The sequence below is a fragment of the Myotis myotis genome, unplaced genomic scaffold, assembly GCF_014108235.1.
Source record: "Myotis myotis isolate mMyoMyo1 unplaced genomic scaffold, mMyoMyo1.p scaffold_m19_p_59, whole genome shotgun sequence".
NCBI lineage: Eukaryota > Metazoa > Chordata > Mammalia > Chiroptera > Vespertilionidae > Myotis > Myotis myotis.
This window is the reverse complement of record NW_023416367.1, coordinates 144,667-172,254: the sequence shown is the minus strand read 5'-3', so window position 1 is coordinate 172,254 and position 27,588 is coordinate 144,667. Positions and strand designations below refer to the sequence as shown.

At 42.8% G+C, this 27,588-nt stretch overlaps 1 protein-coding gene across 3 annotated transcripts; it reads left to right on the top strand.

Annotated features, from left to right (window-relative positions):
• The first annotated feature begins 10,097 nt into the window (after positions 1–10,097).
• IL1A (interleukin 1 alpha) lies at positions 10,098–19,339 on the top strand. 3 transcript variants are annotated; one of them, XM_036311656.1, is made up of 7 exons: positions 10,098–10,184; positions 10,775–10,829; positions 11,852–11,900; positions 12,717–12,939; positions 14,456–14,629; positions 15,991–16,109; positions 18,632–19,339. In XM_036311656.1, exons 2-7 carry the CDS (start codon positions 10,783–10,785, stop codon positions 18,827–18,829), a joined length of 810 nt encoding a protein of 269 aa, XP_036167549.1. In that variant the 5' UTR covers positions 10,098–10,184; positions 10,775–10,782; the 3' UTR covers positions 18,830–19,339. The 3 variants fall into 3 exon arrangements, with proteins under 3 accessions (XP_036167549.1, XP_036167551.1, XP_036167550.1); XM_036311657.1 differs by having other exon boundaries at positions 10,150–10,184; positions 10,690–10,829; XM_036311658.1 differs by lacking the exon at positions 10,775–10,829 and having other exon boundaries at positions 10,109–10,184.
• Positions 19,340–27,588: the final 8,249 nt, after the last annotated feature.

The following is a 27,588-nucleotide window of genomic DNA, read 5'->3' as shown; positions in this document are numbered from 1 at the left end:
CAGGGTTCTGCAGGACACATCGGGCCCCCTCATTGCTCCCAAAGGGACGTGAGGGCCCATCGCCATCAGTCCACCCAACCTGCCTCTCCAATCTTTCCTCCTTACTCTGACTATCTCCCAATATTGTCATCTCTCCCCTTCTTTACATCTAGTCTGAACTGGGTTTAGGGATATTTATTCAAGTATTGAGTAAAGTATTATGATGCCTGATCTTAATTTTTTTAAATTTGAGTTACTTTACACCTTCATGCCCATGTACTGACTTTTCTCAGTGGGTCAGTGACCCTTACAAAAGCAAAGTTCCCAGGTCTAAGGTCAGGCCTGACTTTTCCCAAGCTCTTGTTTTAAAAGACATAAAAGCCCTAGCCAGTTTGGCTCCAGTGGATAGAGCATCGGCCGTCAGACTGAAAAGTCATGGGTTTGATTCTGGTCAAGGGCACGTACCTCTGTTGCAGGCTCGATCCCCAGCCCAGGTCAGGGCGTGTGTGGGAGGCAACCAATCTATGTGTCTCTCTCACATAGATGTTTCTCTCTGTGTCTCTCCCTATCCCTTCCACACTCTGTAAAAATCAATGGGAAAATGTCCTCCGGTGAGGATTAACAAAAAAATTAAAGACATAAAAGCCTGAAAGTTGCACCAATTCGGCCCTAGAAATTTTGCATCAAATACTTTATCAGACTAGTTTCGGGTAAATTAGGAAAGAGTTGGAGCAGAATAGGGCACTGGTGATTGAGAAGAAAGTACAGAACAAGGTGAGAGGAAGTAGAAGGAGCAGTGAGTGTGGTCCATTGACTGTATCTCCAGGTGGGTGGGCCAGAGCCTCAGCTCCCTTCACTCCCAGGCTACCACACTCCACGTTCCCCTCCCTCCCAGCTCTGCTTCCCCCTCGCCCTGACCTGTCCGTCTGTGTGCTCCCCTCTGACTAGGGGTGCCTCACCGCTCACACACCCCTGACTTCTGCTGCTAAGGACTCCGCATCTCTAGCTTGGCCACTGTCTCTCTGAGCTGTAAACCCAGGCATGCAACTCTTACCACTTGCCTCATTTTCTCCACGTCTACACCACTTCTCAGAAATGGAGCTTTGGTATCCCTCACTGCTCCTTCCAGAACAGTGTAACTCAACTATATCAACCATAAGCGGGGACTTGGCTTTGAGCCATCTATGGTCCTCACACCTACGTCTGACTAGTCACATGTCATGCTGATTCCACCTTCTGACAGCTCAGGTACACCCCTCCTCTCCTCCCCTCTCCACTGCTTCCACCACATCCCCACCAGCCTCAGCTCTGGATGATTCAATAGCCTTCTCCCCTTAGGAAACCATACAGATCCTTTAAAATCACAAATCTGATGTTTCCCCTCTCCTGTTTAAAACATCTCAAAACTGCCTCCAGGATCAATTCAGAGTCCTTAACACATTTACAAGGCTGCCTGAGCCCTGGCCCTGCCTACCTCCTCAGCCTCATCTTGTGCCACTTTGCCCCTCACTCGGCTTCTGCCACACTGGCCCTTTCCCAGTTTCTCTGCCGGGCACTCGCTGTTCCTATGGCCTGAGGCATGAATCTCTTTCCCTATGTCGGTCTGCGCCTTCATCTGGCTAAACCCTCTCCTTCCTGTCCATTATGCTGCTCTGTCAGAGAGATTTTCTATGACCTTCAGGCTAGATTAGATTCCTCTTCACCGCCCCCATGCATCTCCACAGCATCTCACCCCACCCCTTTCTTAATAAACACCACCACAGTGATTACATGTGCAAGACATGGCTCATGCGTGAGCTGAAATGCTCTGTGCAATTGGAAACTATGTTCATCTTCATCACCACTCAGTCCTCAGCTCCAAACATGTTTCTGGATCAAACATCCCCATCTTCTGTGAACGAACAAATGAATGAATGAATGAATGAACGAAGGAACTGAGAACGCTTGATAATATTCCAGCCTACCGTATTCATTATAGACAAGCTCACATTCTACTTAGAATTCCTTTGATTACAACCTGATTTCTGGCTAGTCACACCTGGCATTATCTGCTGCAAGTCTGTGCTTTCCACTCCACACCAAGGAGGGGCCTGGGTAGTAAAGAAAGGTCTAAATTCCATGGATGAAGGAGGAGGAATAAGTCCCAAAGGGGGAACAGCCCCAACAAAGGGTAGAGATGGAGAATGTTGGACATCAGGGGAGAAGAGAAAGGAGACTGACTCTAACCTGAAAAAGTTCACAAGCACAGTCTCATTTCATCCTCCCCAAACCCCATGAAGTAAGAATTACTAGTCCAGTTTTACAGCTGAGGCAACCGGAGCTCTAAAAGTTAAGTAACTTGCCCACAGCCCCACAGAGTAGGAAACAGAGACGTGGAATGTTATGTCTTCATCCACCCTCTGTCCTCACCTGGAATATCCATGTCCACTCTCCAAATCTAACTCCTCAAGACGCAGCTAACACAGCCTCCATGAAGGCTCCTTAATTCTCGCTGTCAGCCCCAGGCACCCTCTTCCCCTCTGTGCTTCTGCCTCTGTTACAGCACTTCTCTCACTCTGTGAGTAGGGTAGGCATCTGCACAGGTCTGCCCGCAGGGTAGAAGCCGATTAAGGGCAGCACAGCTCTTTCCCACCTCTTTCCCCCTGGCTTCTGCTACGACGCCTTGCTGGGAAGCAGGTTTCCTGGGACTGTGCGCTGTGGGAACTTCTGCTGTCTCCTCCCCCACCCCACCCACCGCCCCCCCCCCCCCCAGTCGCCCCCGGTCCTACTCGCCTGTCCAGGCTCTCTCAGGCTGCTCTTTCTCTCCCAGGGGAGCCACGGTGCCTTTGAAAAACCCTGCAGGGAGTATAGTGACCAACTGGGAACCGCACTAAGACCCCAAAGGGCAGAATGCAGAAAAAAGAAAGATCATACTTTTTCCTTGGAAGTTGTTTTTTAAAACCAAATGCTCCAAAACTTGTCCAGCCTTTCAGACTCAAAAACTTAAACTTCCCTGAGGGTAATCAAGGGCCCAGATGATTCTTTGTTTAAACAAAGCTTTCTAGAAAACAAGCCTGAGTCATCACCACTTAACAGAGGGGTAAATGACCCCATTTCCTTCCAACTTATCAGCAACTGTCCTCCATGTCTGTACTAGAAAAAGGACTTATTTCTATTTTATACTCAGCAGGACAATCAAATTTGCCCTTGAAGTAATGAAAAAAGCGTGTATCTAAATAACTCAGCTATACATGTGACAGAGAAAGATTCTACAAAAAGACAGTAAGGAATGAGTCCAGGGTGGCCCTACGTAGCCAAGCATAACAGTTCAAGAGCACAGAGGTGCCATGAAGCAGACCATGGCCATGTTAAAGTAGTCATGAAATATGGAATGGACATCCAGGGTTGGAGGAACCCTAGTCGTCACAACTAAATTCAGTCTAAACCCCTCCCTTTATAGATGAGGAAATCCTGAAGATATGTAGGAATTGTTGTAGGTCACTCAACTGGTTAGGGTCAGAGTCAGATCCAAGCCTCTTGCCTCTCCAACCACACTGTATGCCACACCTGCCAGATCTGCCACTCCCCGCCCTGTGGCACAATTGCTCTAACTGAAGCTCATCCTTCCCAACAACCAGGAGTCTGGAAAAGGGGAGAACTGTGTTCTGGGCATAGGACCTTTGCTACTGACATAATAAGTCAGCCTCATATCACATTGAATTCTTATATTGACGGTTATAAAAAATGCTTTGAAAACTGCAAAGTACCATATGTTAGGCTTTCAATGTAATTACCATGTGATTTGTATCTGGGATGTTATCTCAATAGTACCAACTTAACTATTGGACAGTTTATCTTCATAGCTAATATATCTTTTTATCTGGAATTGGAATTTGGCCAAAATGAAAGCAACTGATTAAGTTCTTGATTTGCTTTATTGGAAAATTCATCCAATCAATTATGTGAAAAAGGGATTTGACGTAAAGTGCATGTCACCTTGCAATCTGTGATAGAGAAGGGAAGTCATTCATAGTAGCAGAATAGGTCAAGGTATCCCGCAGAAACAAATAAACCCAGAAATCTCAGCGACTTAGCACAGTTTTATTTCCCACTGATGCCAAGTCTAAGGCAGGTTGTTCAAGTCTCACCCAATTGGAGCCACACCTCAACCACTTGCAGCCACACCATCTCGAATAGGTGACTTCCAAAGTTGCCGCATCAGAGGAAATTGAAGATGACAGGGGCACGCGCTGGGCCTTGATTGCATCAGCCTGGAAGTACAACCCAGAACGTACTACTTCCTGCTCACAGTGCACTGGTCAGAACAAACCACATGTCCCTAATTGATGGCCAGAGAGACAGGAAATGAAAACCAACATTTATTAAGTAACACCACAAGTGAGCAGATGGATATTCCATGAGTACAATCTACCACGTATGTTCCCTAGATTTCAGGGAAGCAAATATTTATTGCTCTGAGTATGCCATTTGCATAAAAACAAATCTATAGATGCTGTGAAAAAAGAAAAATGAATGGAAATAACACTAAAATAGTAATAGGGCATACCTATAGTTATTCCATTGGTTGTGGGTTTTCTTCTCTTCTTTATGTTTTTTTTTTTATATTTCCCTAGCAGTATTTAATAAACATGTTTTAGAATGCAAAAAAGTAATACAAGTTTTTTTTTTTAATTGAGAAACAAGTTCAGACCAGGGATAACTATGACTCCAATGAGGAAAATGACTCAAAAGGAAAAGGGACTTTCTTTAACATGAACTTCTGATTAGACAGTCACAACTAGCCAGCAAAAATAAAAGTGAGAGACGGGCACAGACATGCCTGCTGACACACAGGAGGCTCCCTAGTGAACTGTGATATTCTGTATGTGTGTGTTTCTTTCTTTTTTTATTTATTTAAGTGTTAGTTGTTGACACTATTGCAATTGTCCCCATTTTCCCCTCCATTTGCCCACCTCCTCCAGCCCCTGCCTCCTGCTCCCTTGGTTTTCACCGCACTATTGTCTGTGTCCATGGGTTATGCATATATGTTCTTTAGCTAATCCCTTCATGATTTTCACAAAGCACCTGTGAAAGATGAAATGGAGGCCACAGAGCCAAGGGGCCAGGCAAAGAGGGGCACACCCTTCTTAACCATCATCTCAAGAGAAGAGAGCCTGACTGGTTTGGCTCAGTGGATAGAGCGTCGGCCTGCAGACTGAAGGGTCCCGGGTTCGATTCTGGTCAAGGGCATGTACCTTGGTTGCGGGCACATCCCCAGTAGGGGGTGTGAAAGGAGGCAGCTGATCAATGTTTCTCTCTCATCCATGTTCCATGTGTCTAACTCTCTATCCCTCTCCCTTCCTCTCTGTAAAAAAATCAATAAAATATTTTTTTTTAAAGAGAGAGAAGAGAGAAGGGGAATGTGGAATAATAAAAAATTTGAAGAGACCACAAAAATTAGGGAACAAATGAACTAAGGCAAAGAGAGGGGATCACAGCTACACAGGGATTTGCTGGCTCAGCACGAGTTCTGCCAACTTGAGTCCTCTACCTACTCCAAGCCATAGCATCCCTCTGCTCTTTGAGTTCCCAGAGCACTTACCCAAAGTCCACCCAATGTTAAATAGGTAAAGACCTTAGTGGGTCTGCACCGGGTCCTGCCCATATGACCCTTCCTCTCCAGCCTCATTCCGTCACCCCTATAGCCCTCACCTTTCTGGACTCCAGTCTTGTACCCTATGCTTATTAAATTGACCCTATGGCCTTTGCTCAGCCTCAAATGTTCCCTCTTCCCTCCCCAATGAACCACCCACTCCCAGCCTAGGAGCTCCTCTCTTAGATGCCCTCATTCCATTGATTTCAGTGTGTGCTTATCTGCTCATTCAGGGATGTCTTCACTGTCATCTTCCAGGACAGCAACTATCATGGCTAGTTTTGCCCACTGAATGGAGTTTCACTCTTTTTAACTCTTTTTACTTATGGGTGAGATGATTTCTTCACCTTACCCCTCTTTAATGAAGAGCTAGTATCAGTAGGTAGTAGTAGGATATTTCAAACTAGAAATCAAGAAGGAGTGAGTTTCCATATTTGCTCTCACTCTTATATGGACTTCTCAGTGTGACCTTGGGACCTTGATACTTCTCTCTCTGAGCCTGGTTCCTCCTCTATAAAGTAAGAGTTTAATCCAGACAGTATCTGAGGTGCCTCCTTCTCCAACTTAGCATTTTAGGTCCTTCAATAGACTAAAAAGACAAAGCAAAAAAATAGAAAGAACTTTTAAAAAGCTAAGGAAAGGAAGAAGTCACACTAAGAAAGGGAGAAGGCCGCATGTTTCATTGAGCCTGGGGTTCATTGAGCCTGGGCTCTGTGTCTGAATCCCATTTCAGCAGTTGGTCACCTTGTAACCTTGGGCAGATTGCTTAATGTCCCTGAGCCTTGACTTCCTCTTGTGTACAATGTAATAAGCATACTTCCCTCACAGGTCTGACTAGAGGATTAAATGAGATGATGTATTCTACTACAGGGAACATGGAAGTCTATAGTACATATTAGGTCCTTTCCGTCTTCCCACTGGCTGTCATGGAATTTTAAAGTGGATTATAATTAAGTAGGGCATGAGTTGAGACAAAGGCTCAGTTGTCTCTGCATGTTTTGGTTCCTGCACACTTGATTCCTCTACAGAGGCTTTCTACCACTTAAAACAAACAAACAAACAAACAAACAAACTTTGCATTCCTGAAGAGTCACAGAGCTGCATTTCTCTCCTCATTTAAGCACTCCTATGAGGTTTAACTACATGCAATGATTTTAAAGTTGGTTCCAAAGATGCTTACAGATGTTTTCTGTCTTCATGATACAATGGCAAGAGCACGACTAAAGTCCCCATTCAGCTACCACTGACCATGTACTCAATTATACTGGTCACATTCACCCTTTCCTGTATGTCACAGAGAAACATGAGACCCTAGCTCAGGGGTGGGCAAACTTTTTGACTCGAGGGCCACAATGGGTTCTTAAACTGGACCGGAGGGCCGGAACAAAAGCATGGATGGAGTGTTTGTGTGAACTAATATAAATTCAAAGTAAACATCATTACATAAAAGGGTACGGTCTTTTTTTTCAATAGTTTTATTCATTTCAAACCAGCCGGATCCAACCCGCGGGCCGTAGTTTGCCCACGGCTGCGGCCTAGCTGCTTTTGCTCAATGGATAGAGCATTAGCCTGTGGACTGAAGAGTCCCAAGTTCAATTCCAGTCAAGGACACATGGCTGGGTTGTGGGCTTGATCTTCAATGAGGAGCATGCAGCCAATCAATGAATGACCCTCTCTCATCATTGATGTTTCCATCTCTCTTTCCCTCTCCCTTCTTCTCTGAAATTAATAAAAATATTATTTTAAAGAAAAACATGAGATTTCTTTGAAGGAGGAATGAAAGGGGGAATATTTTAAACCATTTCTTTTTTATCTCTCTCTCTTCTTCTTCTTTTTTTTTTTTTTTTTTTTTTTTTTTTTTTTTTTTTTTTTTACAAAGTATCCTAGAATCACTGAGCGATAGGGTTTTGAGGCAGGAAATACTTTTAGAGATTATCTATTTCAGTCCTGTCACTTGGCATTGGTGGTGATAAGAGACTTGAGCATCTATATTCATTGGAAAGAGAAGATTTGACTTGGAATTTAAAAACTTGGGTTCCATTGCTAGCTCTGCCAATGTTATGGCCATAGGTTGGCCACTTCACCCCTTCAGGGGTCCCCAGCTATAAAAGAGGACAATAATCATTACTTCTCATAGATGAAGTAAGGAACCAGTGAGAGCATGCAGCTGAGAGCTCTTTGTGAATGGTAAAGCAGTTTTCAAAGAAAAAGCATTGCCATACTCTTTGGACACACGGCCTTCAAGCTTATAAAGCATATCCACTCAACTACCAAATATATCATCTCATCTTGAATATCAAATTTTGTGAATCAAGAAAGAAAAATACTGACCTTAGCAAAACCCCTGGCACAGAATAAGTGCATAGAAATTTTTTCTGAAAAATTTAGGTGACAATGACTAAAGAAGGGTTTTTGAGGTCTCCTCAGAGTCAGGAGGTAGATGCATGAAGCTACCCAAAGTTCCTGTCACAGGACAGCCCCAAACATACTATGGCTCCAGTGGAGCTCTCTCTGTCCCCTGGAAAGAGATGGCCTGGTGCAGAGGCTTCCTTACAAGTCAGCCTTTGTTCACACTCACAGAACAGTAGCTCCCCAAAACCACGCAGGGACCTCACCGCATAGCTTGTCGTTTGAAAACTGGTTTCCAAGGTCACATGAAGGAAAAAGTTAGATGAGACCCCAACCTGAGTTGTCTGTCCAGAAAAAAAATATTCAAACTCTCCTTGAGAAATTCAACAACCACATTGAGGAATTCTCTTCAACAGAGAATGCCATTGGCCAGGATGGGCGTTGCCACTGATGATGGAACCAACGGTATTTTCCTGGATTACCAAAGAGGTGTTGCATATACCTCCCAGAAACTAAATATCTTCACGGTTTCAATGGAGGTCTTCATCTAAAAATGTCCTCCTGGTTGAAGATTTTAAACCAATATTTTCATGAGAACTATTTTTCCTTTGGTCAACCAAGGCGTTAGTTACAATGATGACTATACAGATTCCCAGTGACAGAGCCATCATTAGCATTGTTATTATTTTTGTTTCGCTGCATCTCCATAACAGCCCACAGTCACAATGTGCTCTGCAATCGCTTCTTAGTAATAGTCCTCACAAGATCTCCGGGAGGCAAAAGGGTGACTAGGGTTAACATTTCTGATTTGCCTAAAAGGGAACCACAGACATAGATAGCTGGCTACCAACACCATTTTTATAATGATCATACTGAGACACCCAACCTCTGCCCCAATCTAGTCCTACACTTATACTGCCTACATTCAAGATGCCAGCTATTTCTGTAACTCTTGTTTATGGCTATTGAAACACCAAGTCTATCATCAGGAGGAACTGGACTGGGCAAAGGAATCAGAACCAGACATTTTGCACCTAGGATAGACCATGATCACCTAACCAGTTCCTTAATGCACAGAACCAGAAAGAATGCTTTCCCCAACTCACACAAGCCACTTCCTCCCAGTTCTGTGCTTGAGTGTGTTTTTATACCATGTTGCCATGCCTCACCTTTCTCTCTTTACCTTGTTTTTCTTCCTCTTCCTTCTTCTTCCATCCATTTCCTTTATTTAAAATTGTATGTGTCTTCAATTCCAACCAGGAAACCTAAAACATGTATCTGCTAAGGCTATGGTGTTGCACCACCAGAACTGGGCTAGTCTCAGAATACTGAGAAAGTCTGATCAGTGTCAGACATGAGTCCCTTCCTTTCCCCAACCTCTATTCTTGAATCTTGCCGCTGGGCTCTGGCTGGGGATTTGCCCACACCTCCCTGAGTCTGCAGCTGTCCTCACACTCCTGGGGTTTGTCCTGGAAAAGACCAGACCACTCTTTGGGCTCTGGTGGAGGCTGTAACATGCCAGAGCCCAGCGTCTCCTGAAGCTGTCACTTCTGTAGGAAATGGGTTGATGGTATTCAGAGGAGTAAGAGGATGAAGACTTTGGTGGTTGAATGTCACTTTTGTCTCCTCTGACCTGCCCTAAGCAACAGATTGTCACCCCATACTCTGAGTGATTTATGCCTATTCAACCAAACTCCTTCAGAAAAAAGTGGGTCTTCTTCCCTTAAGGACCACCACTCAGCTGCCAGGGGCTGTCAACTACCCCATCCATTCATACTCAGCCACAGGGAGCAATAAACAAATGAAGCCAAAACACAAACCACAGCTTCGAAGCTCCCCTCCAACTCTAGCCACCTATAATTCTGATTTTAGGAGTTCTCTTTCCCCTCCCATCATTGATTTTTAGAAACTTCTTAAGTATCCTATGTTTTCTTCCTTTTTTTTCTAAGACTATGTGTTTATACTTGTTTAGAGTAGAGCAATAAATACACAAAGCAAGTCATAAACTCTGGAAATCTCTGCAAAAAGCATTATCAAGTTTATAGTCTGCCATTGTGAGGGTGAACGAACATAAAAGCATACAAGGCAAAATTCTTCCGTGTGAATTCCCTGTGACGTACCCATGGCCACGCCTACTCCACAGAAGACAAAGGCAAAGGCACGGGACTCAGACTAAGTCTCCAGCCAGAGAGGGAGTCACTGCACTGACGCCTGAGTAGCTAAGGTATTGTCCTTATCACATCTTTGGCTTTTAAAATATTTTTTTCTTTGTATCCTTGACTGTCATCTCTCAAACTGCCTTCTGTGATGCTAAAGCTTTTTCCTTCCTTTCTTGTCCTTTCCTGATTTGAAGTGTGAGTTAGAATCACAGTCAGATTTTAGAAAATGATTCTGTCTCCCAGTGGAGAACTGAAAGACAGAGGAACTGGTTTCATTTAAGGGCAAGCCTTCCCTCTAGGAAACTCTGCTCCCACAAACTCTGTCTCTCTCTTGCATCTGTGTAAGATAAATGCCTCATTCTTGTGGTGTATGTGTGTTTTTAACTTATCCAAAGTCCACTGAATGCCTATGTACATGCATTGAGTTGGACACATAAGGAATACTAAGATTCTAAAAGAAATTTACAGTCTAGTAGAGGAGGCAGATGCAATGCAAATCATTTAAGGGAGTCAAAAGAAGAATGGGGGAAATGCTGAGTGTGGGCTAAGTCATGCATTATGTTTCTCAAGAAGCACACAGCGGAGGTGGTTCCCTATGAAGGCATCTGGCTCAGGAGCTGGCTGGGCTGACAGCTCCTGGTGTTCTCTTTTTCAGAAGTCAAGATGGCTCAGGTCCCTGACCTCTTTGAAGACCTGAAGAGCTGCTACAGGTAGGAAATAGATTCTCTTGTGATTCGATGAGGGGATCAAGGCACGTTAGAATTCAGCTAGGGGTTACAGTGACTAGCATGGGGCTGGACTGGCAGACACTGAAGAGATGTGTCCTAGCTCCAAAGTCATGGCAGCTTCAGCAAAGACCCAGGGCAACTAAGCATCCAGCATGTTAAGCTGAGATGACATTGACAGGGAGACAGCTATGATAGAAAAATTATTTTTAAGGCCTGCTGAGTCCTAGTGAATTTCAACATCTACTCAGACACAGTCTCAGCTAGGGTCACATGTCTGACAGTGATAGGCTTTAATAGACTGTCAGAGAGGGAAACCATTCTCAGAAAACTTCTTGATCTCAATCTGGAAGGGGAAATGGCTCCACAGCAGTCTGAGCACATGAGTGCTTACACACAGTCCAACCTCATCCAGACATAGGAGAAACATAAATGAGTAAAAAGGTAAAATTATAGAGCCTTCAGCTAGCATGGTGCTCCCATTACCTGTTAATATGCACTAACACACACTAGGCCATCCAGATGCTGTTTGGATGTGTTGCCAAGTATAAATGACTAGATCCACTTTAGTGAATACATTAAAGCAGTGTGTAACACCTATTTGGCTAAAATTAAAGTGAGGTGCTTCCAAAGTATTTCTTTTCTCTTAAGGAGCTTAATATTTTTCTCTAAAATTTAATTACAACTCTTCAATTTGTTAGTCAAGCTCTGTTTTTGTGGATAAAACCCAGGTAAAGTTCAAAGCCTGCCCTGATGATTACTACAGTAATTGCAAATTAGTGAGGGATGAATCACTGTATGGATGTCTGTTATAGAAGTCTTTCATTTTCTAAGATGACAGTAGTGGCTGTGTGTGTGTGTGTGTGTGTGTGTGTGTGTGTGTGTGTGTGTTTGTGCGCGCGTGCGCATGTGTGTGTTACCCAAAGATAATGTAGTCATTAACATACGTTGCCCAGTGACTGTAATGATATAACAAACAATTACATTCTTATCATCTTGTTTGACAGTGAAAATGAAGAATACAGTTCCGAAATTGACCAACTCTCTCTGAATCAGGTAAGCCAATGACTGATTCTTACGGGATTGCTATTCTGACACTAGTGTTTTCTCCACCAGAAGAGAACCACAATGTCTCAAATCCTAGATGCTTCTGTCGTACCCTCACAAGAGGTCCAGAGACATGTATCTGCCTCTGTGCACTGAGAGTTGATGGCCTTCTTCATGGGCACTAGAATTTACCAGAGCAGAGCAGAACTATATCTAGAACCCCAAGAACTGGAAACTCTTGGCCAGGTTTCGTCAGAATGTTATGCCATCCTGAGATAGCTCCTTTGGGATCTGTCTCCTAAAGAGATATGTTGGGGTCATCCTCTCTGACTCCAGCTCCAGAAATTAGTGAGAGTCCTGCAATGTAACAGCCCATGAAGCTGAGGTGGAGAAAGCAGGCCACACATCACCTGCGTGATTTTGCTTGGAGACCGTCTGTGTGTATTAGGTACGGGTTCTAAAAGCTGTTCTCAGAGGACTATTTCTAGACTCTTTGTGCCCTACCAGTAAAAGTCTGACTTCCTGAGAGAGACCTAAATGGAGGGCCACCACTCACAAAGGTCACATTTGTAAACCTGTTTCATTACATCTCATTTTTTTAGTTGGGCGATGGATGACAATAACTGGCCAAGAGGTCACATCCTTTCAGGGAAATCCTGAGAGGAAGGGAGGCGGGAGGGAGAGGGGAAGACTGATGAGACATGGGTTAGCCAAGGCCAAAATGCAGCTCCTTCTCGTTGAGTCTGTGGAATAAAACTCCTGCTGAAAGGACTCTCATTCTATGGCCATGGGCAGCCTCTTAGGTTCTACTTCCCTTTCTCACAGAAATCCTTCTATGATGCAAGCTATGACCCACTTCCCAAGAACTGCATGGGCCAATTCCTGTCTCTGAGTACCTCTGAGACCTCTAAGACATCCCAGCTTACCTACAAGGAGAGTGTGGTGGTGGTGGCGGCCAATGGGAAGATTCTGAAGAAGAGACGGTTGAGTTTCAATCAGTTCATTACCGATGATGACCTAGAAACCATTGCCAATGATCCAGAAGAAGGTAGGGAATCAAGTTCAATAATATCCTTGTTTTCCATTTTTAAGCAAATGTAGGGACAATAGAGTATGGGGGCAAATAAAACCTAAAGTCAGAGTAACATGAAGGCAACCAGGCACTAGTCTGGAAACTATAAGGAAGGAAGATTAAATGATATCCTTCTCCAGCAGGCAGGAAGCAGCAGTGGCCTGTGTCTAAAATATTTGCTCACATGCTCATTTCATGGCCATATTATAAAGGTCATGTGACTTTCAAGCCTTTGGCAGAAAGCATTTATTCACTGTTAGTGGGTATCAGCTTACAAGCTGTGTTCCTCCACATGCTAACTATGCCTCCTTGGCCAAATAACTTAACCCCTCTGTGCTCCAGTTTCCTCTGCTGTAAATGGAGATCATCAGAGCCCCTACTCATTGTGAGGATTAAATGCATCAATACTTGCAAGCTTCTTGACTAGAAGAATGCCTGGCACGTAGAAAATACCCAGTAAATATCAGCTATTGATGTTGTTGTTATTCTTACTATTACTACTGATGCTACTGCCTTTATTAATGCTACCAACAATACCACTTTATTAATGGCTGCATTATCTCTACACTTCGCAATAACTCTACACTCTCCTTTTACAGATGAGGAAACTAGGCTCAGTGAGATAGTCATCTGCCCAAAGTCACACAATGTGTAAATGGGAAAGCCTTAAACCAAATTTGGTTCTAATCATAAAAACCATGATTTTTCTCCCATGCCTCTATTCTACAACCCTCTATGCAAAACAAAAACCAAATATGTTTAAGGTAACAGCTAAACACTAGTACATGTTCACCTAGAAAATGAAGAAGTAGAAGAAAATGTAAGAAAGAAATAAAAATTACTCATACTACCACTAAGAGTTTACCACTGCCAGTATTACGATAAGTCGTTTCTATATACTTACATACACATGACCATGTTAGGATCACACTGTACACAATTTTATATGTAGGTGTTTTTTTCATGTAGCAATATATCAAGGACATTTTAGAGTGCAATGTTTCACCAATATAAATAACGCAACAACAAACATCCATATCAATAATCCATCATTTCTATTACCATTTACACCCTTAGAAGAGACTCCAAGAAGTAGAATTATGCAGAGCCATGAAAATTTGTGAAGCTTCTGATTTACATCACAGCTCAGAGGGGGACAGACATTTAGACCTGCTCCCTCAGTAACATACAAAATTCTTAACGTATTTCTTTACGCAGAGTGCATTCGATTGAAAATATAGATGGGGATGCTAGAATTTTCCTGGTTACTTAGAAATCTCCAAAACAACCAAAAATGAGGACATTGCAGCAATAATCTCTTTTTAAAAAAATAGTGAGGCATCAAAGTTTAAAAAGAAATGATCCTAGAGTCCACTCTGCTACTGCTGGGTGATTCTACTTCTCTGTTTCCTCATTTCTGTGCTTGTATTAGAGCAGACATGTCATGTGTTTGCACCCGGACACTAATCTCAGCTTGTGCTAATGATTGTAGAAATCCTCCAGCCCAAGTCAGTACCGTACAGCTTCCAGGGCAACGTGAAGTACCCCTTCATGAGGGTCATAAAAAGGCATTTCATCCTGAATGACGACCTTCATCAAAGTATCATTCGAGACACATCGGGTCGCTTCCTCATGGCTGCCGCGTTAAATAATATGGACCAAGCAGGTAAACAGACAACTCGGTCATCCTCCCTCCTCTTATTTCTGTATTTCTTTCAAGCTTTCTACTTTCAAAGAATACACCTCTCTAGACTCCTGGCTTTGCTCAATTTTTCTAGAACAGAAGGATGCATATCACCCCAGTTAAAACCCCTGGCAAAGACAAGAGCCTCAACCAAACCTGGGAGCCTCCCAAGCAGGTGTGCTGTCCTTGAGAGCACTAAGGGCAGTGTGCAGCTTTCTGATGGAGTCTCTCCTTTGGTTCTCTCAGTCTTATCCTCCTTTTAAAGATGAGGAAGCTGAGTCTCAACAATGTTAAATGACTCAGCCCGATTTACCCAGAACCAATGAGGAGCCATCACGCCTCATTAGAAAGCCTGCCAAGCAAACTTACAAATAACACCAAATTAGAAAGAACCATTATCTCAATCATATAACCTAATTGGAGGCAAAACATCCAATAAGATGCAAATATGTTCTGAAGGATGAAACTTAGTGTCTAAGAAGTTTTATCACACCATTTCCATGGTGTACATGGTTAGCTTCAGGATATGTCATCATATACAAAATTATTTCCCAAGATCCACAGAAGATCCTCTGCAGTAACCAGCAGGGCTCTCTCTGATTGGACTTCAGCGAGCATGCTTCCCACTCTACGACAGTTACAAATCATTTGTGTTCTATTTTCACCAATTTTCCTATATATTGACCATGTGTGTGTGTGTGTGTGTGTGTGTATATATATATATATATATATATATATATATATATATATATAGAGAGAGAGAGAGAGAGAGAGAGAGAGAGAGAGAGAGAGTCGGGTTTGCTCTAAGTAATTCTGTTGCAAATATCTTTGTTTATGTACATTTTTTCCTATGAGGTTATTTCTTTAAAAGAGCATATCCCAAAAGTGGGACTCCTGGGTTCCTAGGCATATATAATTTTACAACTCTTATTAGGCTTTGTTCTTAAGAAAAATTTAACTACTTGTCATTAACACTAGCAACATGGGTATCAGCCTCCCTAAACCCCTCCATCTTAGTTCACTATGAACTCATAACCTCACATTACAGTGTCTTATCCCACTAATGTAATTATAAGAGATTTAATAAATACTCAGCCCCCAAGCATTCATTAAGCTTAGAAGATTCTAAGGATATTAACCAAGTATCAATCTGCCTAGTAAATATGGCAGACATTGTAAAGGACACAACAGTGTGCCAGATTCCATTTCTGGCACTTACACCATAGTCAGGGACCTAATGCACACACACAGGCACACACAGGCACATACAGAGTATCTACATAAACACTTGATTCTATACAAATACCATAGGTTTACTTTCTTTTTGGTTTTTCTCTCCACAGTGAAATTTGACATGGGTGCTTATAAATCAGATGACCTTAAACGTCCTGTGACTCTGAGAATCTCAGACACGCGACTGTTTCTGAGTGCGCAAAATGAAGGCGAATCCGTATTGTTAAAGGTCAGTTGTCCTCTGTCTCTACTTACCTTCTCATACATTTGTCAATGACTCCAAAAGGCAGACACTCCTAGCAGGGTGCACAGTCCTCTTCTCTTCCTACCACAGTCCCCACCTGCTCATCTGACCCCATCCTGCTTCTCACCCATCCCCAGAGGCAATTCTAGGCAGAATCTGTGGGAGAGTAAAATGAAGATGCAAGAGTGTATAAGAGATAAATTGCCTTCTTCCTTCTTTTTTCTTTCTCTGCCTGATCCTGTTCACCTCCCATCCCAGGACATCCATTTATTCAAGCCACCTTTGATCCTTACTGACATCTACTATCTGGCTTACATTATTTAGATATTAAGATGATGGGCCTGCCTCCAAGAAACTCAAACAAGTCAACTGAGATCAGAGAGGATTAATCATGTGCCAGCAGGCACAAGGCAGAAAGCTGGAGCCAACAGGCAAACCCTGGCCTTCTGACTCTAGTGCCTCTCTCTCTTCATTGGTGCCCACATTATCCATCATCCCATCCACTACCACCTTCCCCGACAAATACACAGATGCCTACTTTAGTCTTAGAGTTTTCTCCACTGATAAGTAGGTGACTCTTATTCAGTAAATGTATAATCCAAACCCCCGCCCCCCCCCCCCCCCCCCGCCCCACACACACACACGAATTTATGTGGTGCATGTGTTTCTCTACCTGGATCAAGTTAAAGGAAAATGGTGTCAGTAGCTTCATTCATGAAGTCATTCAGTAAGCATTATTTGCTGACAGCCTTCTGTCTGTCAAGCATAGTGCCAATAGCGGTGTAGACAGTGGTACACCAAAGTCCCTAACCTTGTAGAACTTAGTCTCCTGGGGGACACAGTCAATAAACAAACCAAGCAACCAGCACAACGTGCAAGATGCTGTAAAGCAAATGGACAAGGTACTGAGATAAAGAAAAGTGGGAGTTCTCTTTAGATAGAGAGGCAAGAATAGAGCTCCCTGTAAGATGAGGGCTGCTGATGGGAGGGCGGGAGCATGCCATCATATAAGGTGGGGAGAAGGGCATTGTAAACAGAGGGGGCTGACTGATCTCAGGCCCTAGATCTTTAAGAGCTTAAAGGCTAGCTTCAAAGATCAGGACACTCTAGGAGCTGGGCACCAAGAGGAAGAGGGAAGAAAGGCAGAGGCTGGTATTGGTGGAGCCTTGCATTTGGATTTCATCTGAGGTACAATAAAAAGCCATTAAAGGGAATTCATTTATATTATCTAAAATGGAGAATAGATCAGAAGGAAGGCAACAGAGGAAGCAGACAGCCCAAATAGGAGGCAATAACAATAGTCATGGGGTGGGAAGTGCTGAGACAGGTGGAAAGCAGTAGACAGAATCTCATTACATTTTGAAGACAGAATCAAAAAGAGCAAGAGGAGAAACTCCACTTATTGAGATGAGAAAAATTAGGAAAGGAATAGGTTTGGGAAATAAAATCTTTATTGACATTAAAAACCCCAAGAAAACCTCAAAAAGAATATTTAGTTCCTTTAGATCAGCAGTTCTCAACCTGTGGGTCGGGACCCCTCTGGGGGTCGAACGACCCCTTCACAGGGGTCGCCTAAGACCATCGGAAAACACATATATAATTACATATTGTTTTTGTGATTAATCACTATGCTTTAATTATGTTCAATTTGTAACAATGAAAATACATCCTGCATATCAGATATTTACATTACGATTCATAACAGTAGCAAAATTACAGTTATGAAGTAGCAACAAAAATAATTTTATGGTTGGGGGGTCACCACAACATGAGGAACTGTATTAAAGGGTCGTGGCATTAAGAAGGTTGAGAACCACTGCTTTAGATTAAAAAGAGTACAGAAGTATCTCAAGTTAGAATTTGAATTTTAATTTTTCATGAAAGTATTGTTAAATTCTATTCATAACCACAAGAAAGATACAGTTTAAAGAGATCACAATCATCAACAATTTTATAGAAAGGATTCAGCTGCTAATATACCTGTGTAGTGGTGTGTGTATGTGTGTGTGTGTGTGTGTGTGTTATTTTTTCAACCTTCAATTGTTTATTCAAATACAGACATAAACATTTTTACATTATACATTGTTTTCCCAAAAGTATGATTTACACGCTTAGAGGTCAACATTTTTAGAGGTCTTAGAACTGCTAGTGCTTATATTTGATGCAAAATGTCTTATGCTTGTGTTGGAGGCAGGACAAGAATGACGTTTGACCCACCTGCCAGGATACAGGGAGACACTGGTGTCATTGGCAATCTTCATGACTAATTTGGATTTCTCTCCAGTTAACTAAGGAGATCAACTATTATGAATAGATGAGGCCATACATCTAATAGGCATGTAATAAATGCTTGCTGAATGAATAAATGAATGAAGAACCTACATAATATTACAGAGTCAGAATCCTAAAATGCTATGTTTCTCACTAAGGCTACATGCCAAAGGGAGTGAACTTTGATTCTTGTTCTAGCATCTTATTCTCTAACAACTCTGTTCTCCTTATCCTAGGAGTTGCCTGAGACACCCAAAACCATCACAGATGAGACCAACCTCCTCTTCTTCTGGGAAACTCAGGGCAATAAGGACTACTTCGAGTCAGTTGCCCATCCAAAGCTGTTTATTGCCACAAAGCAAGAATACCAGGTGCACATGGCAAGTGGGCATCCCTCTATCATTGACTTGCAGATACTGGAAAACTACCCTTAACTCTGAAGTCTACTTACTTGTGAAATGCTGACAGCCCATATGTACCGTGTACATGAAGTAGTCAAATCCTTTACTCTTAGTCACTTGTGCTAAGCCTTTGTAATTCTAAATGAATGTTTACTCTCTTTGCAAGAGAGGGAATAAGGTCTAGTGAACCAACACTAATATATGATATTGCTTGTTATTTAAGGAACACCCTATTTAAGAAACATCCTGTATTACATACAGGTTAACTAAGGCACAAGAAAACTAAGAAAGGCCCACAATGGCACTTGGAATGAGAAGCCATAGACCCAGGATTTCATTCCATCTGCTTGCCTTCTGCTATTAAGTTGCTGATGGATACTTAATCAAATACCAAAAGTTTCTGGGACTTCATTTTGATCATCTTCAAAATGGAGGGAATGTCATTTCTGCCTCAACAGTATTTTATGACAATCAATGAGATCATTTCAGTAAAATGCTTCTTGAAGCTGAGCCTTAAGAATAAAGCAAAGGATGGAATGTTAAGTTATTATTTATGTACTAGAGGCCTGGTGCATGAAATTCGTGCACTGGGGTGGGGGGTGCCTTAGCCTGGCCTGTGCCCTCTCCCAATACGGGACCCCTCCCTCCTTACTGCCCACCTGCTTGCTGCTTCCTACCGCTCTGCTTGCTGCTCCTTAGTCCCACCACCACCGCTGCACTCGCCAGCTGCCCTGGCCCCTGCTGTGGGTCAGAGCTCCTCTGCTACAGCAAAGGTTTGGGTTCCATTCTGCCAGGGCACTTACTTAGGTTTCGGGTTTGATATCCAGTTGGGGCTGACTGCTGCTCAGGAAGTGACTGAGGACCGTGTGCTCTAGTCATTTGGTGGGGAGCTGGGGTTCCATTGCCAACCTGGCCAACTCTGATCCCCACTACCCCCACTCCTACATCAAGGACGACTTCAACTATGGCAGCTGCATGGCCTCCGCCAGCGTACACATCCGCATGGGTAGGTCACCCTCTCCTTGGCTCGCCAGGCATGGCTGCTGCGCAGTCGCCCCAGAGGTGAATTTCCGGGTTCCCAAGGAGAACGCCCTCTGCGCCAGACCCCAGGGAGAGCAGGGTCAGAGGAAAGCACTTCGCCTGGAGGGGAGCACCCGTCCTATGCAGGGCTCGCAGGGTTCGTGTCTCTGATCCTGCCCCCAGCAGCCCCAGCACCAAGGTAGTGGGCCTTGGGGTTGCTGGGTGCCGGGTCTGCTGGTTTGTGTCTCCAATCAAGCCCCCAGCATCCCCAACACCGCCTCAGCAGGGCTTGGGGCTGCTGGGTGCCAGGCTCCCCTGCGTTTTTGTGTCTCTAATCCGGCCCCCAGCAGCCCCAGCAACCCCAGCACCGCCTAAATAGCTTAAGGGAAACTTTATTTAGTCTTCTTTTAAAAGTAATCTAGTTTAAAAATGAGTTGCAGTTAAGAGAGAACAAAGAGCCCTAGCTGGTTTGGCTCAGTGGATAGAGTGTTGGCCTGTGGACTGAAGGGTCCCAGGTTCAATTCTGGCCAAGGGCACATGCCTGGGTTGCGGGCTCATTCCCCAATAGGAGACCTGCTGGAGGCAGCCAATCAATGATTCTCATCATTGATGTTTCTCTCTCTCTCTCCCCTTCTCCCTTTCTCTCTGAAATCAATAAAGAAATATATTTTTTTAAAAAAGAGGAAAAAAAAAGAGAGAACAAAGAACATGGTACCTAAGAGTGAGATAGACAGAGGAGAGACTGGGCACTGGTCAGGGGCTTACATGCCAACTGTTCTCCACCTGGGAAATGATGTAAAATCGGTTTCTTTAGTTTTCTGCTCAATGGTCTTCTCCAGCGAGTGGAGTGGCATCTGCTTGCTTCTACCTGGGACCTGGCTTGGTGGTCGCCTTGGGGTCTGACTGCACTCCAGCGGGCTTCGCACAGGCCTGCCTGCTCTGCCTGGCCCTGTCCACACGTTGCTTCCTCCGAGTCTTCCTTGGGCGCAGCCCCCGTCCATCACCTCCTCCTGTGTCTCGCACCGCTTCCACAGAGCAGAGAAAGATGCCCACACGGAGTTCAGGTCTGCAAGGAGCTGGTCCTCTGCTTTCAGAACCTTCGGGATCTCCACTTGCAATTGTTCCCTTCCATGACCTTCCTTCCCTACCTCCGGCATCTTCCCGGAGCACCGCATGCCTGCCCTCCAGCAGCAGGTTGTCTTTGTGTGGCTTTCAGGGCCTGGTGGCCACACTGCGGCCCTTCCGCATTGGGCGCTGGGCCTGAGGCCCACCTGGGAAAGCAGTCGGCTCCCCAGCGAGTCCCACTGCATCAGGCACACGTGTGCCCGCCTACGCCCACGCCCTCCAGGCATGCGCAGCTCCACGCTGTGCTCAGGGCCTGGGCAGCGCTCCAGGAGCGGGGTGTGGAGGTGTCGGGACTCCTCCCAAAGGCGACCCTTCACCCGGGAGTCCCTGCCACTCCATTCACCCCCTCGGCCAGCGGGAAGCGCCCTCAGTGGGTCCACTGCTCTGGGTGCTAGGGAGGAGGAGGCCACGGAGGGCGAGGCCCTGAAGCAGGAGGAGGCTTCGGAAGGCAGGCGAGGAGCCCAGGACTCATGGTGTCCCGCTGCCATCCCGTGTCCCACTGGGGCCTGCACCCAGGAGTGCCATGGCTGCCACAGGGCCACTGGCTGGGCTTGGAGGTTTGTCCTTTGCACACAGGCCCAGCGGCCTGCCTGGTGTGGGTGGGGGTTTCGGGTCACCTTGAGGGAGGCTCTGGCCTTTCTCTGCTCCTCTCCTGGTGGAGCAGCTGGACTCCAGCACTGTGGTCAGAGGAGCTGCCTCCCAGCCCCCAGGCCACTTCTTGGAGTCAGAAGTTGCGCCGCCCGCCCCACCCTGCACACTGCAGGCCTGGATCCTGTACTGGGGCAGGCGGGATCGTGTTGCCACCCGCCCGGCCAGCACCGCCTCCCACCCCCTGTGCCCCAGGCCGCACTCGGCAGGCCTGGATCCTACGCTGGGGCAGGCTGGTGGCTCAGGATCACGTTGCCACCAGGAGGGGCAGCCCAGCAGGATCTGCCTGCAGTATGCAAATTAGCCGCCATCTTTGTTGGTGATTAATTTGCATATTGCACTGATTAGCTAATGGGAGGTGTAGTGAAGGTATGGTCAATTACCATGTTTGTCTATTATTAGATAGATACATAAATATTTATAAATGTTATTTAAGATAATTATAACATATTATTATATTATTATATTTATGCCAAGTCTTTTTGATTTGTGAGGGTGACCAGGTATCCTCAACAACAGACAGTGTTCTCCAGGCTAAGTGAGTTTGATGTAGTTACACTAACGCACTTTGGTCCAAGTTGTGCTCTTTCCATTGCCATGAGGCTCTGTATTCTGGGATCCTTGCAATTATGATAATAAATTTGTGTTTTAATTATTTTCTTTGTTTGAGCTGATAATTGGCCAAAATCTTTCACTCCTCTACCTTTAAACTTGCTTTGTCATTCATGTGCCATTATATTTCACCTTCTATCAATTCCTGATAGCTAAAATGGAATGAACTTAACTTTGGCAACCATGGGACAACTGTTATCTAAACTTTCTGAAACATAAGTAATGTTACTTCTAGGTTCTAAAAGTTGGGCTAAAACCACAGTGTCACATTACTATCAACAACAAGGACTGATACATTATCAATCACAATTGAACAAAAATTACAAAAAAGTAAATCTGACATGTAATTATTGTCTTACTCATTATTTTACTACACTAGAGGCCCGGTGCATAAAATTCATGCACTGGAGGGGGGAGGAATGTCCCTCAGCCCAGCCGGCACCCTCTCGCAATCCGGGACCCTTTGGGGGATGTCCGACTGCTCTGTAGTGCTGCCTGGTTCCAGGAGAGAATCCCGCCGCAGCTGCACTCGCCAGACGTGAGCGCGGCTTCTGACTGAGCAGCACTTCCCCTGTGGGAGCACACTGACCACCAGGGGGCAGCTCCTGCCTTGAGTATCTTCCCCCTGGTGGTCAGTGCGCATCATAGTGACTGGTTGACCGGTTGTTCCAGTCTTTCCGGTCGTTCCGTCATAATGGTCATTTAGGATTTCATATATATAGATGGTCATTAGGAACAAAAGATAGAAGTTCACATAAATAACTATAGTGCTACATTACAAACCAAACCATGAGTTTGTTTTTTTTCTCCCCCCTTTATTAGCTAGCCAGCAGCATAACTGGCATTAAGAATGATATTCTCAGGTTTATTTAAAATTCACATTACAAATTTATAACACATGTGTTCATCTATCCACACAAACACACATACAGAGCCACATTAATAACTAACCAATGCATTTAGAAAGCATGGATATAAAATATATATTGAGTTGAAAAAAAGTTAAAATCAAGGGAAGTTGGAATTAGATGTGGGAAATAATGGGAAAGGAGTAGTTCTAGATGACTCTCAGTTTCCTATTACTGGGAAGTAGGTGAGTGACTGTATCAATCAGTACTTTTGGTAGAAATATGGAGTTCTGCTCACTACCAGGATGCAGTATGATGAGTACGATTTTAGGCATGCAATTTGAGCTACTGGCGGTATGCCCAAATGTACATGTGGAATGGACAAATGATAATATGTCTGGAACCCAGGAGAAGTTAGAACTAGATATAGATTTGGAAGACAGAAGGTGTACAGTAGGTAAAATCTTAAAAGTGACATCAGAGAAAGAAGAAAAGAGAAGCATATGGTGAACACTGTTGTTTGTTCATGCTATTGCCATCTCCCCTGCCTAAATAAGAAGGTCACCATGATGGGGTTCAACAGTCTTGGCACTAAATTTGTTAGACCCTATTTATTTTATGATGGTCTTTATAAGTCAATTTTCTTTTTTTCAATTTTGTTTTATTGCTTAAAGTATTACAAAGAGTAGTACATATGTCTCCTTTCCCCCCGCCCTTGACATTCCCCTGGCCACCCCTACCCCCGAGTCTTATGTCCATTGGTTATGCTTATATGCATGCATGCAAGTCCTTCAGTTGATCTCTTACCCCCCGTTCCCGCCCCCCAACCCTCCCCAGCCTTCCTGCTATAGTTGACAATTTGTTCGATGCTTCTCTGCCTCTGTATCTATTTTTGTTCATCAGTTTATAATGGTCTTTATTATCCATAAATGAGTGAGATCATGTGGTATTTTTCTTTTATTGACTGGCTTATTTCACTTGGCATAATGCTCTGTAGTTCCATCCATGCTGTTGCAAATGGTAAGAATTCCTTTTTTTTACAGCAGCATAGTATTCTGTTGTGTAGATGTACCACAGTTTTCTAATCCATTCATCTGCTGATGGGCACTTAGGCTGTTTCCAGATCTTCAGTATGGTAAATTGTGCTGCTATGAACATAGGAATGCATATATCCTTTCTGATTGGTGTTTCTGGTTTCTTGGGATATATTCCTAGAAGTGGGATCACGGGGTCAAATGGGAGTTCGATTTTTAACTTTTTGAGGAAACTCCATACTGTCTTCCATAGTGGCTACACCAGTCTGCATTCCCACCAGCAGTCCAAGAGTGTTCCCTTTTCTTCGCATCCTCGCCAGCACTTGTCGTTTGTTGATAATAGCCATTCTGACAAGTGTGAGATGATACCTCATTGTTGTTTTGATTTGCATTTCTCGGATGATTAGTGACTTTGAGCATGTTTTCATATGTCTCTCGGCTTTCTGAATGTCCTCTTTTGAAAAGTGTCTATTTAGGTCCTTTGCCCATTTTTTGATTGGATTGTTTATATAAGTCAATTTTCAAGTTGATGAGAGAAAAGACAAATCTTCACCTTTAAGTCCAAGGTATAGAAACAAAAAGCCAAAAGATATTTCCCTAGCCCTCTTCCCACTAAGTCACCCCCAGACATTTAAAAATACCTACACTCAAACTTTTGGGGGTGATGAAAATAGTTGGGATAGTAATAATTATTGTAGTATATATAAATATGCTTGTGTATCTATATCTATTCCTTGATTGTATGCTGATTTTATGACTAAAATCACTTGTCAAAATTGTCCTCTTGAGTCTTGACCAATGTTGTCAATATCTTTTATACAATTTGTAGGCTAGAATTAAATATAGTATTCAAGATTTGGTCAGACCAGTAGAAACCAGAATAGGATTTTGTCCTTCCTATTTAGACACCATGGTTTTGTTTAGGAAGCAACATTATCTTTTTGAAAGTCTTAAATTTAAGTATTTAATCCATTTGAGGTGATTTTTGTGTGTGGTGACATATAACATTTGTAGGCAGTTAAGACCTAGACCAATTCTCAACCTAAGTTCAAACTTTAATGTATTCTCTGTTAAACTTAATCTTGTTAATTTGATCCCAGATCTTTTTAGATTGTTCCGAATTCTGATTTTTTTATAATCACTGACTTTCCTCTCCTCAGTTTTATAGCATGTGTAACTTCATGAGCATATTTTTATTTTGTTCACACTATATTGTTGAGTACAAAGAATGGATTACAAAGATTTTACAGTGTAACCCTGTCTTTATTTAAAATATTTACAATTTATATTTAAATGATTATAGAAAGGTATACATCAAAATGTTAACAATCTTGCCTCTGAGTGATTGAATAATTTATAAGAGTTTTTGATTATATATTTTTCAAGGAATGCATGATTGCATAAAAAAAAATACCAATTTATACAAAGACTTTTATGAGTTTGACTTTTATTTAGATTTCACATATAAGTGACACCATGCAGTATTTATCTTTCTCTGTCTGACTTATTTCACTTAGCATAATGTCCTAAAGGTCCATCCATATTGTAGCAAACATCAAGATTTCTTTCTTTCTCATGTCTGAATAATATTCCATGTATATACATATTTTATTATATATTTTTAATATATTTTATTGATTTTTTACAGAGAGGAAAGGAGAGTGATAGAGAGCTAGAAACATCGATGAGAGAGAAACATCGATCAGCTGCCTCCTGCACACTCCCTTCTGGGCATGTGCCCTCAACCAAGGTACATGCCCTTGGCCGGAATCGAACCTGGGACCCTCGGGTCCACAGGCCGATGCTCTATCCATTGATCCAAACCGGTTAGGGCTATTATATATTTTTAATTTACTTATCCATTTATCCACTGATGAATGCTTCAGTTGTTTCCATAGCTTGACTATTGTAAATAATGCTGCAATAAACATCACCATGCAGGTATCTCTTCAACATCCTGTTTTCATTTCCTTTGGATGTAATACCTGGAAATGTAAATCCTAAGCTATATACTAGTTCTATTATTAACTTTTTTAGGAGCCTCCATACTGTGTTCTATAGTAGCTATACCAATTTACATTTCCGCTAATAGTACAGGAGGGTTCCCTTTTCTCCAAATCGTCACCAACACTTGTTTTCTCTTGTCTTTTTTCTGACGGCCATTCTAACAGGTATGAGGTGATATCTCATTGTAGTTTTGATTTGCATTTCCCTGATGGTTAGTGATGTTGAGTACCTTTTCATGTACCTGTTGGTCATATGAATGGCTTTTTTTGAAAAATGTCTATTCAGCTTCTCTGCCCATTTTTTTAATTGGATTGTTTTCTTTTTTGTTTGTTGTTTTGCTATTGAAATGTGTGAGTTCTCTATATATTTTGGTTATCAACCCTTTATCGAATAGATGGCTTGAAAAGATTTTCTCCCGTTCCACTGATTGCCTTTTTATTTTGTTAATGATTTCTTTAGCTGTGAAGAAACTTTTTCGTTTGATGTGGTCTCGCTTGTTTATATTTGCTTGTTGAAGCTGTCTTAGTGTTAAATCCAAAAAAAAATCATTGCCAAGACCAATGTCAAGGAGCTTACCCTCTGTTTTCTTTGAGGAGTTTTACAGCTTCCAGTCTTAAATTTAAGTCTTGAATCCATTTGAGTTGATTTTTATGTATGGTTTGAGATGGGATACAGTTTCATTCTTTTGCATGGGGCTGTTCAGTATTCCCAACGCCACTGATTGAAGAGACTATCCTTTCTCCATTGTATAGTCTTGACTCCTGTGTCAAAAATTAATTAGCCATATATGCATGGGTTTACTAGTATCTGCATTTTCTGTCTTGTTTCATTGATCTATGTGTCTTTTATACCAATACCACAGTGTTTTGATTGCAATCATTTTGTAATATAGTCTGAAATCAGGAAGTATAATGACTCCAGCTTTGCTCTTTATCAAGAGTTCTTTGGAAATTTGGAGTCTTTTGTGATTACATACAAATTTTAGGATTGATTGTTCTATTTCCGTGAAAAATGGCATTGGAATTTTGATAGGGGTTGCATTGAATCTGTGGATTGCTTAGGGTAGTATGGACATTTTAATAATACTAATTCTTCCAATCTATGAACACAGATTATCTTTCCATTTATTTATAGGTTTCTATGTACAGATGTTTCACTTCCTTGGTTAAATTCATTCCGAACTATTTTATTCTTTTTTTATGGAATTGTAAATGGAGTTGTTTTCTTAATTTCTCTTTCTGATGGTTTATAGAAATGCAACAGATTTTCGTATATTGGTTTTCTATCCTGCGAATTTACTGAAACTAATAGTTTCTTGGGTTTTGTATTTTTGTTTGTTTTTGGTGTCTTTAGTTTCTTATATATATCATGTCATCTGCAAATAGAGACTATTTTACTTTCCCCTTTACTATTTGGTTTCCTTTTTCTTATGCCTAAATGCTCTGGAGGACTTCCAGTACTATGTCGAATAAAAACGATGAGAACAGACATCTTTGAC